This window comes from Leuresthes tenuis, unplaced genomic scaffold (genome assembly GCF_036924035.1).
Source record: "Leuresthes tenuis unplaced genomic scaffold, fLeuTen1.0.hap1 SCAF_24, whole genome shotgun sequence".
Lineage (NCBI taxonomy): Eukaryota > Metazoa > Chordata > Actinopteri > Atheriniformes > Atherinopsidae > Leuresthes > Leuresthes tenuis.
Window position 1 is genome coordinate 19,587,434 of NW_027325378.1, and position 20,592 is coordinate 19,608,025.

At 40.0% G+C, this 20,592-nt stretch overlaps 1 protein-coding gene across 1 annotated transcript in view; it reads left to right on the forward strand.

Moving 5' to 3' along the window:
- LOC140284206 (partitioning defective 3 homolog) overlaps positions 1 to 20,592 on the forward strand; it is a 304,162-nt gene that overhangs the window by 129,122 nt on the left and 154,448 nt on the right. Inside the window, exons 6-10 of the mRNA XM_072378014.1 lie at positions 9,961 to 10,064; positions 10,846 to 10,929; positions 14,835 to 14,960; positions 16,907 to 17,134; positions 18,008 to 18,195. Of these exons, the coding sequence (XP_072234115.1) occupies positions 9,961 to 10,064; positions 10,846 to 10,929; positions 14,835 to 14,960; positions 16,907 to 17,134; positions 18,008 to 18,195 (730 nt within the window). The remainder of the gene's footprint in view (positions 1 to 9,960; positions 10,065 to 10,845; positions 10,930 to 14,834; positions 14,961 to 16,906; positions 17,135 to 18,007; positions 18,196 to 20,592) is intronic.

Consider the following 20,592-nt stretch of genomic DNA (forward strand, 5'->3'; position numbering starts at 1 on the left):
AATGGAGAACAGAATTTTAGAGCAAGGGACACATAACCTTCTTGTTCTGACAGCAAACAACAAGTTTCCTATCTAAGCATTATCACTGTCTCAGCTCATGGTGTCTGAGGATTTGAAACTTTAAAGATGTGAAAGTTTGAAGCTTGAAAGTCTAAGTTTGAAAACTTCACTGCTCAACATTGAGCCCTCCACCAACTTCTCTACGTAGAAGCCTTTCTTGCTCGGCTCTGTGTGTATGTTAGCATTCAGAGTGACTCGCATTTCACCTTCACATACAAACACATAGACTCAGACGATGGGGGGAAGGATGGGAATGATAGACTCAAGTGCTGAAGAGTTCTGAACAACTTTCAGAAGTTAATCCCACTCACCCAGCGACCGTGTGGAAAAAGGTTACAGTAGTGCAACAAAAATGAAAACGCTGCTCTACCCAGAAACAGAACACACCTCTTTCTTAAGAGCTGGGCAAATTAGCTGATATTGTCTCTTATTCCATGACAAAGCTTCATTGGCTTCTCTTTCCTCTCCAAACAAAACATCTCTTGTTTGTGTTTGTTCTGTAATTCTCTTCTTTCTTAACTTTTTTGAAATAGTAAATCTAATGTCCTTCCTCTTATCAAGTTTGAATAGCCGTGTAGTTTTCTTGAATTGTCAACAACCAATCCTGCTCTGTACATGTAGGTGTGACACAGTTCAGGCTTTGGAGGGTCGATCGCGACATTTTCTTTTTTTTTTCTTTTTAAGCCTCCGGAAACATCTTTATCGTATCTTCTTGACTGTTTCTTATAATTAGACGCATTGTCTTGTTCTTGTTACAAAAATCAATAAATTAGGTAAAGATTCAGTAGAAGTACATCTTTAAAACAATTATTTGGTTGAAACATAGCCATGATTTTCATTTGTTACCAAATTCCTAGTTTCAAGTCTTTGCCACTGTCCTTCCTCCCTGTGCTCATTCGGAGTCATTCGTGAAAATGTATCAATGATTTTGTTTCTCCACAGAGTTTGTATTTATCTTGCTGCCTTCTGTTTCAGTTCCCTCTCTTTCTGGTGAACAACCCAGATGTTTTCCACATTCACCCCATCACTGTGCATAGCTATCTGCTTCTTCTTCTTCACTCATCCCAGTTATTTGACACTTTTTCTTCCAATCTCTATTCTTTTACTTCAAAGCATTAAAGGCAACTTGAAGGAGCAATACAGCATTTTCCGGAAGCACAGAGCTTCAGAGTTTGACACTATTCTGCCCATTTAATCTTCTCTTTCACTCTTTCCACTCTGTTTTGTTTACATATGCTGCACCACTGCATTATCACCAAGGTGGTTTTCCTTTTCAGAAAAATCTGGTTGTGAATGTGTTAAGTCTTGATTAGAGTTCATGCGTTCGCCTTCTCTGATTTGCTCCGTGGAGTGAGAAATCACTTTCTCAATGAGAATAATTGAACACAGGCAGGGGGGTGCCAGCTCATTACCCACAAATCACAGGGAGCAGGGGCACCTTAGTTGAAGACAATAATGACTTCAGGGAATAGAACGGAGCCGCCAGCCTGGAGCCAAACCAGCATGGGTAACAGAGAACAAAGCTGACAAAGGAAGCTGCACACTCATCTTGACACTGTCTCTTAAGTTGGAATATTACTGTGCTCTTCTCCAAATGTTTTTAGGTGAGTTAGTCTACTTTTGGAGGTAGTGTGAGAGAAACGTAGTTAATACTGAGGCAAGGTGTCAGTCATGCTCAGGCACCCTCTGCTTTGCAGCAAAAGCACAAGATTATTATTCACAACCACAGATACTAAAACTTGACTTTTGCTACCTAAGATAGAAATCATCATCTAAAGGTAAATGATAAATGCACTACATGAAGTGCAAAATAAATAAAAATATGTATCATTTAAACCTGGAGGCTGAGGAACAGATGACATTGTATGACTGACACTGTCCAATTTCCCACAATGTGTGCAGAAGTAAGCACCTCTCTCTCTCCACTTTCTCACCGTCACTTTTTTTTTTTATATGACACACATTTTCACCCTCTGCTGTGCGCCAAATGAGTCCACTTTAACACAATGAGGTCTATTGTCACAATGGACTTTTCTCTCTGGTTTATAGGTCCCATTTGGGGGGCAATGCTTTTAAGTTGCAGAGGGAATGTAATAAGGCCCAAGCCGACAGTAAACATCCACATCTCTGGGTCACAGAAAAAACATGAGATAAGGCTATCTCGCCATCTATGCTGAAGAGACTTACTTTGTTTGCATCAGCCAACGAACAAAGTGGTCACAGTCGGATGCAAATGGAGAAGAATGGGAGAGTTTCATCTCAGAGCCAAGGAGATGGAGGAATAGGGAAACACTTAAGATGAGAAGAGGGGGAAAGAGCTGGTTGTAAGCCAGTCAGGCCATTTCAGCCCCCACCATACAGATTTAGCGACGAAGGCGAGGCGCTTGCAATAACAACTGGTAATGCTGATGATTAGGCACCATTCTCTGGATGTTTTTCCACCAATATTTGAAAGAGCAACTTATAAACATTATATAGTGACATGTGGCAGCATCATGGCTGTCAAGGCCATGGTAATTGGTAAAATTTCCATGGTAGTCCCTGATTTATAGCTGTGGTGTTGTAAGATACTGGGTGCTGGAGACTCTGTCCTAGAAGACACGTTTTGTTTCTTGCTTGAGTGCATTAACCTAGCCTGAAATGCACAGTTAAATTCATGAAGGTAAAATCATGTTCCCAATGAAATATTGACCATTGCAGGCTAGTTTAAATTTACAGATTTTAAAGAAACGTGTGCATGCCAATTGTTTCTAGAATGCTCAAAACTACTGGAAAAAACTGGCATTCCATTGAAAGTCTTCTGCAGTAAAACATGCAAAACGCCTGGTGTATAGTTCTTTTCTGACAGTCTCTTGATTGGATGCCCACAATGACTTTAGGATAGCCCAGAGATCACTGATGGTGTCATTCTAATAAGACTGCCACTGGAATGTGCATACTTGTCCCTGTAGAGCAGTTTTCCTTTGGAAATTGCACCTCTTTAAGCTGCAAGTACACAGGCCACGAGAGCTGTTGTGTAGAACAGCACCCCTGCTGAGCTTCATCACAGCATTCTGATATTTCCTCATGCTCATGATTTCAATACAGGCCATGCTGACAGTATTTCCCATATAGTTCACAAAAAAGTGGAGCATAGAGACGTGTTATTTTGCTTGGTGGCGCTTATGAATGTCAGGTTTGAGGGTAAGACTCCTGATGTTGAATTGTCATTGACTGAATTATGAACAGATACCTTAATATGAAAGTGTGCCAAAGGAATAGCCCGTGTGTGCTCAGGTTGTGTATTGCACAATGTTTACATGCAGAAACTGTGCAAACTGAGTATCCGTTATCTGATCTAACCTGTTCATTGCTACACTGTTGATTTCCTTTGTGCTATCATCCCATCAGTGATTGTAATCACTTCTTGTGTTTAGCAAGTAAATTATCATCAGCTCTAACTAGCACACTCTTTTGACCAATCGATATCTTGTCTAATCTTAGTGTCTTTGCATTCAGCACTGCGAAAAATTTATTTTGCAACATAATTGAAAGGTTGTTCCATGTTAGTGTTTTAACCTTACCAGCAGTGGCTACATTTTCACACTGTATCCTGTCTCACTGTTCTTTATTCTCTTCGTATTTTCTTTTTGTACTAAAGCACACTCCTGCTGCCTACCCACACCCCACTCATCTTTCCTGCTAGATTACTATGACTGTGCTGGAGTCTTTTGGGATCTCTCTTCATTACTAGCCCTCCGCAGGCCCCCCATCTCCACATGACCCCCTTCATTTAGCCTTGGTTGAGAAGGAGCACTCAGCCAAATGGCTTTCTGTCTTCCCTTTATCCAAGAATTTCAGCTTCCAATTAAAACTACCCCCCCCCCCCCCCCCAAACACACACTGCTCACATGAGGCCCCACTCAGACCAACCCCACCTGCTCAAACAAGGCAGCAAACAATGGCTGATCCATAAAGTGGACCACTGACTCCCTCTAATATCTGGCTGCAGTGTGTACCAAAGCTTTACTTTCCACTAAATAATTCATAGTTCAACATCAATCCCTCTCATTCCCTCTTTTACATTTTATCTCTCTTCATTCTCAGTAAATTAAGGGTCTTAGGTCAAAGTGTCAAACACAAATCCTAGAAAATGATGAGACTCTACCGTCATCGTCTCTGTTAGGGCTGCCATTATTGCTTGCTGAAACAACATTTGCATTGCAGGAACTTTTGTATGAAGTGGATCAAATGGCTATTTATGTTGGGGATGCTAGTTTGTTGGCATCCACCGTGCAACTCAATAAGTAATCATGATTTTGACTTAAATAATGAAAACGGTGGCTTTTTAAAAATAATTAAAAGAAAAAAAATTGTATTCCATTACAATTCTGATCCACATGTGCTCTCATTGAAATTCAAACAGCTGCCATTATTTCAATGGGGGTAACATTCACTCACTGACCTTCACAGTGTGAAAGATGGATTAAATGTTCTGAGCAATGGAAAGCAGACTGTCCTCCCACTTAATAAGCTCAAAATGATGATTAATGTGTGAAAAGCACCACAGAGTTCCTTTTAATGCATGGATAAAGACCCTGGATTCAGCTGGGACCGTCTGCTCAGCAGAGCTGCACACTCAACCCTGAGGACTGCTTGATCAGAATCACCTCCCTTCACCTAAGCAAGGAGACAGAGAGCCATCATATCCTTTTAGATCTTTTCTCTTTAAAGCACCATAAACTTTACATCTGCTTTAAATAGTTCTTTGAATAACCATTGCAGAATGCATACACATTCTAAAGCCATACAATTTTCTATTGTACTCAAAAGCATTATTTACATAGCTTAGATGTAAGAAGTGCTCTGGATAGTCACCGGTGATGATAACTCAATTTGCAGTAATTCCTACCCGGTTTGAACCTCCGGCTCCCTGGAGCAGGAGTGGTCTGCTCCTGTTTCAGCAGTTATTGATGAGGCTTGGAGAAGTCTCGAGCCTCTTTGTCCGCTTTGTGCCTTGGTTATTGACCTGGTGATTGATTTAAGTCCTCATAATTAGCAGGCCTAATTTAATTAAAGTGCAATTTAACAATACAGTAAGCAAAGGCAAAGGTAGCTGTGTCACTGATAAATCAGCTCAGGTCTGATATAAAACAGGCAAATGATGTATTCTGCACAGCAGGTATCTTAGATGCAGAGAAGAGGAGACTAAGATTGAAGTCAAGAGACAAAGACCAAGAATTATCAGTGAAGTAAAAAGAGATACAGGCCTTTGTTTATCTAAATGTCAGTCCACAAACAGGACTGTCTGTCCCTCACCTCTACTCCTACCCATGTCGCAGCTCAGTGCTGATATGGACAAATGCAGTCTTACTTCTCTCATCTAATTTGCCTAATAGCATTAGGAACCTGTCTCTCTTTATAATTTGCATCAACTAAATTCATGTCAGAGCCAAAACTTTTATGAACTGGAAACTAGGTCCTTCCAAGGCAAAACAAAGAGCAACCGATTTAAAAGATGGAGAAGTAATTACAATCTTTTTATCATCTGATAACCAGTTTGTTCTTTGCCCTTCAATTAACTATATCCCCAACACTACTGTATTTAAATGCCTTACAATCTCAGTTGTGGATTGGTTGCTTTAATAATGATGGAATCCAATGTACTGGTGGACAATGAAGGGGTAAGGGAAGTACAGCAGGTAGGGCTGGATTGTTGAGTGCATTGTTGAGGACAATGAGCATAATTCACTTCTAATGGCAGTTTCCTCTGATGAAGGATATGAGGGGAAAGTACAGAACAAAGAGAGAATAATGGATATACAGTAAAGTCTCAAAAAGGTCTGGTCAGGCTATCATACAGACTGGCTTTATCATGTATTAAGAATACAAGAAAAATACAGTTTGAATCTGTTATTTAAATTTAAGTGAGAATTATTTGTGTCCAACATCATAAAGTTTCTTTTTTTTTTTTTAAGTGTTTTAAGGTAAATTCTCTTTAATGAACAACCAACTTGCTATATTATGGTTTTTCATGCCTGTTGTTGTGAACACAAACAGCCCATTGTTAGGGAGCATGTAAAACAGGGAGGCCTGTTCCACACATGAAGCCGACGTACAGATGTGGTTCTCAGCCCTAAAGGGACAGTGGTGATCAACACACTATTCACTTCCACATTTGAGTATGTAGTCATTAAACCATCAGCACCAAAGAGAGAGAGAATGCTTTCATCCTTTTTTGTTCAGAATAGGTATGTTGTTCTTGCCCATTGCTAACTGCATAACCCAGTGCTGACACACATACACACACACACACACCGTTACAGTAGGCTTTCTTATGGACAGTTGTTGATGGGGGCTGACAGCTCATTAACATGTTGCCTTTGCCCCAACCTTTAAACACTGAGTGTGCCTAAGTAAAGGTTCTCCTGCCCACCAAACAGCTGCAACCTCCTTTACTACCACTCTCATCTTTCCCTTTGGTCCTCCCACCAGTCTCTAACCTGTCAGTCCATTTGAAGGAAACAGGGATCTGCACTTTGCAGCTCTCTCCCTTACACCATCTCTTTCTTTCTTTTTCTCTCTCACTTACATGATTCTCTGTACCCAATGCTGTCTTATGGCCAAACCCATAACCATCTGCTTTTACCTAGCTCTATTGTCAAAGAAGTTGGTGGATTTTTGGCTCTGAGCCCTATGTGCTACATGGGATGAGGAAAGGGAGGTGGAGTAGGGATGGATAGATGTAACAAGAGGGCAAAAGAGAGAGCAGGTCAGGAATGAGTGCCATGAAAGAGTCGAAAAGCCTTGTTGCATCCCCACTCAACTGGTTACCATGGGATCAACAGGGCGCTAAAAGTACTCAGGGGAGAAGGAAATAGATGGTTTTTAAAGAGTTGGGAATTCAGAGAGATGTGCAAAGAAAGGAGGAATGTATTTGCTGGGAGATGTGGATGTATATTTAGCTTATGTCTCCTCTCTGCTGTCACTCAGTGCTCAGCTTTGCCACTGACATAGGGACAGGTAGTATGGGGATTGGAAGAAAATAAAAAGGGAAATAGCTTCTTGTTCTTTCCCTAATTCCAAAGAGACGCTGGACCCAGTGATCCTCATTCTTTACCTACTCTGTTGGGAAGTCAGCGGCTATCATTAAGTAAATAAAACGCCAAACTGGACGGGTTCTCTTTTTATTTTCTTTATTTCAGTCTCAGTGAAGTGGTATTAATTACTGACTAATATACAGACTTTGTAGACTTGGTAGTTTTGTTTGTTGGTTGAATTTCCCAATTCTGCCAATAACAAACCACTGGGTGTACCTTAGCACTGCCTTACAAATTCAATCTCAAGAGTCAGTCATGTGTCTCTTGAGTGACAGTTTAGCATTGTGCAGCCTTCAAATCTTCAAATACAGCAAAGAAATTCTCTGGTAAAAAGGGGCACTATTGTGGTGAGCAACATTCTTCTTCTTGTTATTATTATTATTATTATTATTATTATTATTATTATTATTATTATTATTATTATTATTATTATTATTATTATTATTATTATTATTATTATTGATCATGATAATAATACATTCATTCATTCATTAATTTCAGCTAAGTGACAGTAGCCATGTGATGGACTGGCAACCCTTCCAGGGTGTACCCCGCCTCTTGCCCAATGGCAGCTGGCACAGGCTCCAGCCCCCCCACGACTCCAATGAACAGGGTAGATACAGACAATAGATGGATGGTTGGATGGACAGGACAGTATGTTTAAGTTAAAAGTTTCAATACATTAACACATTTTTTTCTAAAAACATTACAAATCCAGCCAAAAGAACGTCACAAATCTGCCAGTACAAGTATAATCAAATGTTCTTAATGTTATTTGAAGAAAAGTTCCAGTCTGAATCATCAGACATGAACTCTGATTGCTGTACTTGTATGGACATGCAAATAAGTCTACTTATTCTGCATTTTTTACTAATTCTTATCAGACAAAATTAATTGGCTGATATTACAAAAAATGTTATGTAACAGTTTGTGCCCCTCATATCCTTTTCTGTGCAATTATTTCTTTTGTGCTGTCTTTGTTTTTCATTTGTTTTACCTTTTCTCTCCTACTTGACCATCTCCCTCTGGTTTACTTGCCTATCTATTTTTGTTTTGCACTGACATATCACCTTGCTGGGCTGCTCTGTTATCTACTTGGGCCATTTATGGTAATAATATTTATCTCATTCTCTCCCTTCACCTGATTGCGCTCTGATTTTGGCCTCGTTCAAATAAAGAATTGCTCTTCCTTGCAGCTATAAGTAGAATAATCAGATACAGTGTTTTTTTCCTTTTTTATGCATCTGTTCATTATTCCATCACATTACATCAGAGCACTATCATCTCTTTTATTTTCTACCTGAATATGAAAATGGTCTTTATCATAGTCAGATATTGCTTTTCCTTTTACATCTCAGTTTCTGTTAACCTTGTACCATTCATGCGGTATTCATACAGTATTTATTCTTCCGTTCCAGTTTCATCTGCCCTTTTCAGTCTGTCTTCCCACCTTTATATATAGATTACCACAGATGGCCAGGTCCTTTTTAAAAGGACCTAAAGAAGTATATGTAAAAGAAAAAAACTACCGTTCTACCATGGGGTTTATTATAAATACAGCTTTGTGAATAACAGGCCCCGTGAGACACCCACAACCTTAGCTGACATGTAATTAAAGGCAGGGGTCACTAGTTGACTGACTCATTTTCATACCAGACAGTTAAAAAGACGAAAAAGACAGGTAGGGTGAGATGAGGTCTTTTAAGGTAGGCTGCTGATGAAATTTTCATGCCCCCATCTATCCTCACCTCCAGACTGTAATAAATAAATTGAAGACAGAGTTTCCCTGCATCACCCATGAGTGTCGCCAAAGATATCCTGGCCCCTGAAGAGGGTTGAATCCATTTCCATAAAGAAACCAGAAAAGCATAAGACCCATTTGGATTTGCTTGACATTTTAGTAAAAGAGAGAGAAAGAGAAAGGTGAGGGGTGAGCCTTGGGAAATAGCAGTGGCTAACAAAGCGTGTCAGCAGACCCTCCCTTGGAGATTGTGTCTGGATGCTGACAAGTTCACGCACACACACACACACATACAGTCACAAGCAGATAAATACACAACAATCAGCTGATGCTTATAGGACTAGAAGTAGAAGCTGAAATCAAATGAATAATGTGTAGTGTATTGATGTGTAGTGTTCTTGTCACGTTTTGATGAGACCTTCAACAGCTGATGAGAAGTTGAAAATCGACCCTATATCCTTAAATATGTCTCTTGTCTATGTTACATGTATTATATCCAGAGTTATTCTCAGTCTGTGACATACGTTTAAAATTACCTTAAATTTAAACATTTTTTCTACTATTAAGAAAGTCATGAATGTCTCATCCCACTGCCTTGTTAAGTCCTTAGATGTCTGCGTAGCCTGTAAAAGCCACTCCCGCATAGTCCTGCTAGCTAATAGCCCTGAAGGAAGATGAGTAACTGAAGTGAGCAGCTTGATAGAAATAGATGACAACAGACAGAACCTTGATCCCATCACTTCAAAGAGCGGGGAGTGTGGCACTTCCTAGGTCAGACGAAACCGATTGAGCCAGAGCAACCACTCATGGCCTCGTCGTTGCTCTTTTGAGAAGTTTTGTGAGAGGAATATTTCTGCAGGAGAATGAGGCCTCCAACATGCCCTGCAAGGACTTTAAGGTTGTAATTTTTTGCAGGTAAATGCATTAAAGGCCAAATGACATTTTGACATGGGCATGATAAGAAATGCAAGCACAGCCAAACAGAATTAACACAGATGGAGTGTGTTTTCTTAAAGAGTTTTTAAGATTGCTGTCTAATGGTCTTTCTTTCTTTCTTACTTTCTTTCTTACTTTCTGTAGGAGGAAGAAGAAGAACACAGAACACAAGAAAGAAGAATTGAACGAATAGAGCCAGTAGGGAGGGCTGACTCTTCACTGGAGCATTCACCTATGTTCAATCTTGAGTGAGTGACGAACCTCCTCGTATACACCAAGCAGTACTGTATAACTTAAAGATTGATTCACTAAATTACATTTTAAAAAGTGAGAAGTACATTTTGAATAAAGGTATATCATATTTTGCCACATAACCCCCTCTGATTAAAAGCCATTCAGATAATATTAAACTTGTTGGCACTTACTGTAGAAATGAGAATAAATCATAAATCATATCCATGGCTCAATAATCAGTTGCCATTGTCATTTTGATAAGTCTGCTTTTATTTATGTTTAAAATAATACAGGAGGCGTTAATAATTCCCACAACACTGATAAGTAAACATAACGACACATCAAGCCCGTTCTTCATCCCTAAGCAACATCACATACATTTAAAGTGATGGTCGCTCGCGTTCATTTGTCTTCACGTCTTTATCTATACAAATTAACCCTGTCTTCCTCCGCCTCCCTCCCCGTACACATTTTCAATTAACTTCTTCTCTTTTAGCAGTCTGATCTTAATCACTTAATTGTAGTGTCCATTTGGATCCCTAATCAACCCTGAGGTCCACAAGCCAGACTTGTAATGGATGACTGTGTAGGGAACACAATGCAGCCCCCAACCAACAAGGCTGAGCCAACTCCATCCCATCCCATTCATCCTATCGACCTTTTGTCATGTTTGACTGTATTGTCTTTTGCACTTTGCATTTCTACATTTTCTTGTCACCCCATTATTTTTTATTCATGCATGTCTCCCCATGCCTTACTCTCTCCCTCCTGGTACCATCCATCAACGTCCTGCAGAGGCATACTCAAGCCAGTCAAAGTGTCCAATGAAGGAGGGCCCCTGGGGATCCACATTGTCCCTTTCGGTTCACAGGATGTCAGGTAAACACAGCTCAATGAACAACAGTAGCTACTTATTTTCAGTCTCCAGTATTCCTCCTGTGTCTTTGAATCTTTGATTATGTGGGTGGTGCTGACGTTTGGTTTTACAAATTTGAATCATCTTTTTTCCCTGCCTTCGTTTTTTTCCCCGATTCCTCCTCTTTTATGCACTGACTGATTTGTTTGGTCATGTTTTGAGCTTTGCTTTTGTCTGTACTGTTTTCTCAAAATCCTAGTAATTACTTTTTCTTTTTTTTTATTGAAGCCTTTGTTTTTTGTCACAATTGTGCCCACAGATATTCGGAGTGTGTTTTCTTTTACCTGACTTTAACTAAGAAGAAGTGTCACTGACAGGGGACATGAGCAGGAATGCATTGCCGTTTATGGTTCTCAAAAGAAATATAGGACATAGGAAGTGGCCAAATGTAATCAAACTAAAAGCTCGCGTAAAAAACAGACCCCTGCTGCACACCAATGGACTGGCACAATTCCAAGGTGAATGCGACAACTCAGCACAGGAGAAGAGGGATAGAAGGGATGAGGTGAAAATAAATGAAATGGGATGACATTTGAGGGAGAGAGGATGTCTGTTCTGTCATTGAAAATGGTTGCCTGAGCAAGTAATCCCATTGCAGTTTATAGGCAAGTGTTAAGAAGCTATATTTAGCTATGACCTCGTGTTAACTCCTAAGCTGTGACACTTGTAGTTTCCCTGAGTCAGAGAGGCAAAATGACAATTTCTGATAAGTTGCACCAAACAAAATTAAAATGAATGAGACATATTGTCTAAATGAACTTCAAAGTTTCGTGGACTTTTTATTGCCCTCAAAGCTTTCCTGTTTTACTGTGATTCAGACAGCATTGTATAAGATGTAGCAGTAATGCTGCATGACCAGTAAATTTCCTCTCTATCAGCTGGGGTCAGTACTAATAGCTACCAGAGCCTTCAGTTAAATCCAGCCATGGTAAGACACGTGTCCAGTTAGTCGGTAGATGCTAATGGCCTGGTCCGGCTGTTTCCTGTGTGCTATGCACTAGGACAAGAGGCATTAGGCTCAGTAGACTGTCATTAGTGTCTAGACCAGAGCCATAAGGGTCAAACAGCAAGGGGGGGGAAAAACAGGCAACAAACAAGGAACTGCAGGCACTCCAGAATTGACTGTCTGCATTCTGCTCCACTGCCCTGACATCGAGGGAGATCTGAGCAGGAAGGGACGACAGCTGTCGGAGAGCGCTTAGAGACTATGTCACTCCAGCTGATAGTATCTCTCTCATACGCGCAGACGTCCATAATCACTGATTCTCACCTGAAAATGAACTTAGATCCAGGCAGTGTATGTGCTATATGAACCTTGAGAAGCGCTTTCCCACAAGGACTCAAGCTGTCTCTTTTCACATGCAAACTGTTCCTGCAGCAGCATTGCTAATTTACTTGTCGCAGAGATGTGTGTGCGCACATATACTTTACATCTGTACACAAAGTCACCCCTTCCAGATGCATTCTGTGCTTAATGAACTTCTCATTTCATGACCAGTTTCAATTGTAAACTAACTGCGGACTCTAATTACCACGCCTAAATGGATCCTGATTGGATTATTATTTGATTAAAGGCAATAGAAAAGCACAGGTGGCCTCCTTCAAATAATTTTGTCAGTACTGTTACCCAGCCACAAGATGAAGTAAAGTCACACAGTGTAGTGGGATGCTGATTTTTATTGTCTTGGAAAAATGGATTTTAGCTAATTCTGTATTTTTTCTTTTGAATCTAGAGCGATTCCTCTAATTACAAATTCCTTGTGCTTACACCTGACACTTAATAAATTCACGAGCTTGCAGATCATAAAAGTACCTTTTAGAGTTGGATCTTCTCTGCAAGTAACTGCAACTCCATTCAAATGCTCAGTAACTGGGAGGGTGGCTGTGCATTACAGTGAACAAAATGATAAAACCTTTACGAAATCATCATCCTCCATCTTCTTCAAATCTCTACAAGATGGTGCTTTATCCTCAGCCCTCTCTGCTGCTGCTTTGAATACTGATCAGGCATCAACTAAAACTCCTTTATCCATTATATCTAGTCTGCAAGCATATCAGAAATCATTAGACTATGACCATGCTGTAATCTGTATGTGCGATACTTTGTCTTCAAGCTGACAACACCTATGGAGATAAGACACGGTCATGTCTGCTTCGACAGTGCCTGCAATTAATCTGTTCTCAACATCCTTAAGCTGACTTGGCAATGCAGGCTTGGACACAGAGCAAGAGGGAAGGGCCTTTTGTGATCTTTAATTTCTACTTAATGCTTCACCATTTACCCCCCTTGAGGAGCTTCGAATCTGCTGTGTGAGCTTGAATCTCCACATTATGCACCCAATTACAGCAATGTTCTGAAAGTGGCCTTGTTTGGCTCAAACGTTAAAGAGCTCCACACCTCTACCCTTGAAGTCTATGATAAACAGGATCACTACTTAAAAATGATTTTTTATAACTGAGTATCATGAAAAGCATCCAGCCTTTGATCTAGCCGTGTAGTTATTCTTGATTGTTTTTTTGTTTTTTTTTTCGATTTTTGACCTATTTCATAAAAGTTTAAATCCTCAGCTTAGGCAAGGACACCAAACATTTGCAAACATCAGGCCTCTTTTCCTTAAATGTTGTGCTGCTCTGTGAGTACACATCAGATTTCTGCATTATATCTTTAGGGCCAAAAAAAGCCCCAGGCAGATCAGTGATATATTTTTGGAGGGGGGGGGGGGGGGGGTATTTGAAGGTAAAGGTCGAGTTTTTTGAAGCATTACTGACATGGCACTGCGATGAAACTCTTTTTAATATTTATAACAGCCCAGCCAACTCTCGTGCTAAGCTTGAGGGAATGCAGATGTCGTATTCCCAAAGAAGCCAAAAGATGATCTCCTAGCTCGTGGTCTGGATTATATCTGCCCACCTGCCTGTCATTCCCTCATATCTGCCCAGAAAGAAAAAGAGAGTTTAGGACAGAAAGACAGAAAAGGCTTAAAATCTAGTTAGTAATGCAGCAGCTTCCAGGCCTTAGTTAAATGCTACTTTTTATTCAAGCTTAAAGTGTGAAAAACAAACTTTTGTTGACACAAGGGAACATTATAATATAGCTAAACTAACTTTTTAAACTTACTTTTCAGAAGAAAAAAAAACAGTACACTGCAACACTTTGTAGCACTTTATGCATCTTCATTCCCAGTGACCGTCGGATGAGAAGCGGGGTCCATCACAGGGCAGGCACAAAGACAAACAACCACGCACGTTCGCACTCACTCCTAGGATCAAGTTTGAATCACCAATAAGCTAACATGCATGTTTTCGGACTGTTTGAGCGGCAGAACCCAGTGGGACACACAGAAAGGCCGCAGCCGAGATTCAAACCAGGGACCTTCTTGCTCTGAGCCGACAGTGCTAACAACCCACCGTTTTGCTGTCGATATGAATCTTTTGGACCTATAGCAACAACCAGTGTCAATTCTGACTTCCTCTAAGAGTTTCTTCAAACCTTTGATAATGATAGTCATCAATACAGTCATAATCTTATCTTCAGTACTCATTTGTTTTTGCATTTTGTACACTAGAAGATTAAGAATACTTTATTGTGATGTAGATAACCCATCCAGGTTGGCACCTGTTGAACACACAGGGTCACACACTCATGAAGCTGTGGGCAGCCAATGACAGCACCCAGGGAGCATGGGGGTACAGTGCCTTGCTTAAGGACAAAGAGGTGACTGCCACCCTTGAGGTGTAATAGTCCACCAATCTATTTTTGAGTGCCGGGAATCGACCTGCCGACCTTCCAGTTATTGGATGACCCACTCTAACCACTGAGCCATATTCTGCCACCAGTGTTGTAACCAGATGTGTAATATTTTTTTAGGACTCAGGGCTTGCTGGTGAAGCGTTTGGAGCGCGGGGGCAAAGCTGAGCAAGAACGTCTCTTCCAGGAGAATGACTGCATAGTCAAGATTAATCAGGAAGACATTTGCAACCTGCGCTTTGAACAGTAAGCTTTACTGTGGCAACAGTACTGATTGCTGTAACATCTTCTTTTTGTTTATTCTATGTGTAACCTGTGATTTTCTTTGCATTTTTTTCATTCTAAATGTTCTACTTCCACATGCTTCTACCCTATCAATTACCATATACCTTATCAAATACTATGATATACTGAACATATCCACTTTGTGATTCTATTTATAGTTAGACTAATTTGTTGAAAATGAAATGGATTGATAGTGACAGTGATCATATTTGCTGTTTATAAGCAATAAGAAATATTACTTCTTGTTGGCATTCTTGTAATGGCTCTCAGTGACCACTGCTCTGCCCTCTGATCCAAAACTGCCCACACTCTTGCATTCCTGTTGTTCCTTTCCAGAAGTGCAGGTATAAGTCTGGTACATCTCCACTTCCCTTTAACCAAAGCTACTTCCTCTATCATATGCATAAAACTTAATGTATGTTGTCTCACACGTACTTACACTTGAGCTGACATCCATACAGCAACTTGGAGCTGGATTTTGAAGATATTATACGGGGGGGTCCTTTGTTCTTTGTTCTTTTCACCATCATCCAATCACATCGGGCTGGTCATATCCCTCTAAAGCCAGTTGGCTTTGAGTCATCTTGCTGCATAACTGAAAGAGTATCTAGAATCTTCTTGAATAGTTATTGTAGTAAATAGTTACATTTACTGTTGAAACTATTCTCATTACAATTTTTTTTTCTTTTTTGACATCAAGGCCTACCTAACAATTTAACGTTTTGCCTAACTCTGGCACAGACAAGTAAAAAGTGTGTTGTTGCATTCTCCCCTCACCTTCTCCTGCCAAACACACCCTCCTCCCCAGCACCCACATGCATAGGCTGTTTGTGATTCTGCATGAAAATGAGGGGATTGAGCTAAACTTTCCTCCCCATCTGCCTGTCTTCACTCTCTCCTGATTGTGTGCCACAGTGAGTGACAATTTAAAGTGATAGTCTAAATCTCCCCGGATTATTTTGCATGGGTAAATATTTTGAGGCACTCAATCTAACTCAATATGAAGATGCATTGATGGGGGTAATTTTTTATTCAATCAAGCTCATGCAGAGGCTGATTACTGGAGTAATGACTCTATATGTTTTTGTGTGTGAACACTTGTGTGTGAACACATGCATTGACAGACGCACCTGCACTTACACACTCACCAATCATGAGCCCACGTGTAAATTACCATAAGAATAAAGATGTGAATCCAAATCCTACAGAAGAGCCTTGATACATCATCTGTGCCTTGCTTCTGTGACACAGCTTTAATGACGTGCCTTTGTAGTGAAAGTAACTTAACTGTTTTCATTTGGATAGAAGCAGCATTGTATTGCTAGTGTGGTCCTGCCTAAGTCCTACTGGCAAACCAGACAAAAATGGTGTCATAAATTATGTTGAGCCCCTTTTCTCGTCTGATTTGGCTAATTCAACTCACTTATGACTCAGTAAATGTGTAGAGAATGGTGTGCTTGTGCTTACTTAGTTTGTGCTTACATGAGTTAACTCATGTTCATACATCTATACCTACAAACAGACTTAAAAAAAGCACACACATTATAAAGTTGTGAAACACTACAAACAGTAGCTTTACCTTCCAGGAACTGGAAAGAATTGGTACTCTTTTATATTTCATCACCGTTGCACCATTTGTCTTGATGCTGGTAATCATATATAATGTAATTTCTGTCCTCTGCTGATATACAAGGATTAATCTAGCGATTATCTTTTCAAACTGTTACTATCACCTTTCAACATACCATGCAACATTGCTTTCCTTATATCTGTATATCTGCCAAGGCGTGATAGTATATCATTGTACATGTACATGTCTCATCATTTTAAAGCTAAGGCATTTCTGTCTGTGTGACCTTCTTGGTCTTTCTTTCTCTTTCTTTTTTTTCCCCTCTCTCTTGTGGCAGAGCTCAGAACATTTTCAAGCAGGCGATGCGCTACCAGATTATCCTTTTCCATGTGGTTCCTGCAGCCATGAAGATGCACTACGAGCTACTATCAGCCCAGAGCGAGCTCAGTCCACCTCAGACAAATAGGGTCCGTTTTAGCCAAGACTCACTGCATACAGGGGAAAGGTTGGGTCTGGTTGGAGGGTTGACAAACAGATCCGGACCACAACCCAGCCTAAACCACAGGTGGGTATGAGCACCTGATTTCTTATACAGTTACCTCATTTTGACCCTATAAATTCTCTTGTTCATATAGCCTGCACAGTTTACATATGTAGAGTCAGATGAAGTATAACCCCATAGTTAAGGTATGACATTTATAGATCATTCCTGAGGCATGGAATGAAAAATGTCCTTGTTATTGGAACAATTTAAGAAAAGAAAGTCAGTTTGTGTGCGTGTGTGTGTGTGCGTGTGTTAAAAGCTGTACAATAAAAGGCAAGACAGCAGCTGAATGGTAATCTTTACTTGACACATCCAAGCTTCTTATCTTGTTGAAAATCTATTTCATCTGCCAATAAACAATTCATTTCTTCAAAAATCTTTGACCTAATACCAGAAAGCTTTGGATGTGTTTCCAGTAAGTGTATGTTGAGGGGTTCATGAACATTTTGATGCTGTAAGTAAGTAGAGCCTTTATTCTTTCTGTGTATGCTACACATGGTCACTCAAATCAGAGTCCTTACTGGACCTAGATAGTGATCTTATAATAAGTTACCGTCAGACTCTCCATGACAGCAGCTTTCATTGGTATTGACAGCTGTGCATGAGCATAGTTTGATTTACTCTCTTCAGAACAGCAGTTTAATCAAACAAATCACATATTGACAATAAACAGGCGCAAAAAAAGAGTAAGACAGTGAGGCAAAAAAATGAACATCAACCATAACCTTAAACCAATAAGCCTGGACATATGAATTTTGCTCAGCGGACTCAAAAGTTCTAATGATGATGCTCATTCAGTAATGCTGCTTTCCTTTAGCCCATTTATCCCTAGAAAGGGTTTATTCTGATAGGTGTAGCACAAGACAAACCAGTAGCTCTGTGTTCTTCTTATAGTCACCAAGGTCCCTTGGCAGGAAGCACCCCAGAACCAAGGCGGCGGCATACTACATTACCCCATGCTATTATCTCCAGGACCTCCTCGGCCCCCTCCCCATCCCTGCAGCGCAGGATAAGCACAAACCCGTCCAACAGCTCATATCTGAAGAAGAAAGGACACAGATTCAACATCCAGCTAAAGAAAGGTAAGAATCAGCAGACAAATCACTGCATTTCTGTGAAAGGGAAAGAGAAGAAAATGTGTTTGTGTTATATAGTATTTTGAAGAATATTTGGTTAAAATTCAGTTAATGTCATCTCGGCATCAAAGACTGAGGGTCTTGTTTTCCAGATAGTGGATTCTCCACAGGACAGATTTGGCAGCAAGACAGTAACATTTAATTGCACTCAAATTCACTATTATAATCCTTCAAAGTTTTGATCTTCAAGTAGCTGATGTAACAGCCGAAAAGTAGTTAATTCTTAAAGCGATTGGAAAACTCTTCTCTTCTCTCTCACCCGTGTTGTTTTTGTATTATCCCTCCATGCTACTCAGTCAGATATTGGGGGCATCTCATCATAGACTTTTTGGCAGAAAGAGCAAAAGAACAAGGGACTCCTAAGGAAGCCTTTTCTGTAAATATTAAGACATAATTTCCTCGCTTTTGGCCTTTGTTTAGCAGATCTGGTCAAAAGAAAAGGCACACTGTATATGTCCAGTGTTACTGTATGTGTATATGTCCTTTACTCCTTTTTTCTGTAATGGGGGGGAGAGTTTCAGTTGAAAGCTGGCAGAGGTCTTTGCTGTGAGCTTGAGGGAACAGTGCAGCAAGTGGGGGCAGCAGTGCAGACTAAATGCAACACACTTGGGGGAAATGCTGTCAGATGCTGGTCTAATATATTTGGCAACTCAGTTTCTACACAGAGGATTTGCAGTGCAAGTTGCACTGTAATAATTTGTTCATAACCTGATAGAATTATTTTCCTTTCCTCTGCACATAAGCCTCTCATTTCAGTAAAGCCAAGTTGGGGACATCTTGCTGGAACTCCAGTACTTGTCAGATGCCAATTAGTTTAGTTTATTTTCACTGGCTTCATGGTCTTATTTAACACCTTTTATAGCTCCCAGAAATCATTCATCATTGCTTGTGATTTCAATTGGGTTTACTGAAATTAGAATGTGCTTCACTTGCAAAGCCATTTGTGCACTCTAGTTGGAGACAAATTTATATACAAATAATACTGAGTTAGACTATTTAGAAGGACTAAATCCAGCAAAGCTGAGAGAAATGTAGCTCAGACAGACATTTTGAGATGCATTTTAACCCACTTTTAGGCAGGCTGTGGCAGTTTTGTTGTCAAATCGATGATATTGTTGTGATTCAGTCTAAGTGGCTCAAAATTCCTAGCAGAGGCAGATCGTGAATGGCAAATTAACAAGAGTGCCCTAATCAAATACTTCTATTGAAAAGAACATATACACCCCATTAAGTCATGTTGATGTGCTCCAGCCTCTCTCATGTGTGCTGCTGAACTGGGTTATTGGATTATAACAAATCCCCAAAGGGATACAAATATTTCTATCCTGGTCTAATATTATCCAAAGTAAAGATATTTGTGGTGACTTACTGCAGATCTATTAGATATGCATTTTTCTAATTACTTGATTCAAATATTATTGATGGGATCTTCTGGTCCAGTCAGGACTTTTATTCTGGTCATTAGGCTGTGTCTTGGGCAGTGGAAAGAATAGTGACAGTTATGGGAGGAGGATCAGAGTAAAATGGGAAATAACAACTATGATATGCAGGATTTAAATAGGCACCCTGATTTGTAATCTACAATGTATTTGGATCTTAAGGATTAGTGTGTATGAATCAAAAGCATTGTTTTAAACTGGTTTCAATCTTATTTATCAGACAGGCCATTTCACGTTCATCTGTGTTCATACCAGTACTCCTCAGCAGCAGCCCCTCTTAGTCGTGGTGTTCCACAAGGATCCATTTTAGGTCCGCTCCTGTTCTCTCTCCATTTGTCGCCTCTGCGGTCGATATTTAGAAAACACTTACAACTGCTTTTCAGATATTGCTCAGGTGTATGTTCCTTTAAAATCAAAAGGTGATTTTTTAAACGAAACTGCTGAGTTGTCTAAAGGATCTAAAAGCTTGGATGGCGTTCTACTTTCTAAATCTCAATTATAAAAAAAAGACTGAAATTGCTATATTTGGCAACTCTAAAATCGTGGGAGGGATTATTGACAACTCTTTTAAACTAAAACAGAAGATCAACTCAGTGGTTTCATTTGAGGCTGCTTGGAAAAGCCAAGCTCTCCCTGCCTAGAAAAGATTTGGAGATTTGGTTTAGATTATTTGTCTCTTCCCCTCCTACAGCCTGCTCAGAACGCAGCTGCTCATATCATATTACCTTTGAGCTTGTTGCTCTTCACTGGGTTCCTGTTAGTTTTAAGATATAGTTTAAGATTTTACTACTTGTTTTTAAAGCTTTAAGCAGTGTGGCTCTATCATATTTGTCAGAGCTGCTGCACCAACAAATTCCAGTTAGAACGCTGTGGTCTTCAACCCAGTTTATTCTGGAGTTTCCAT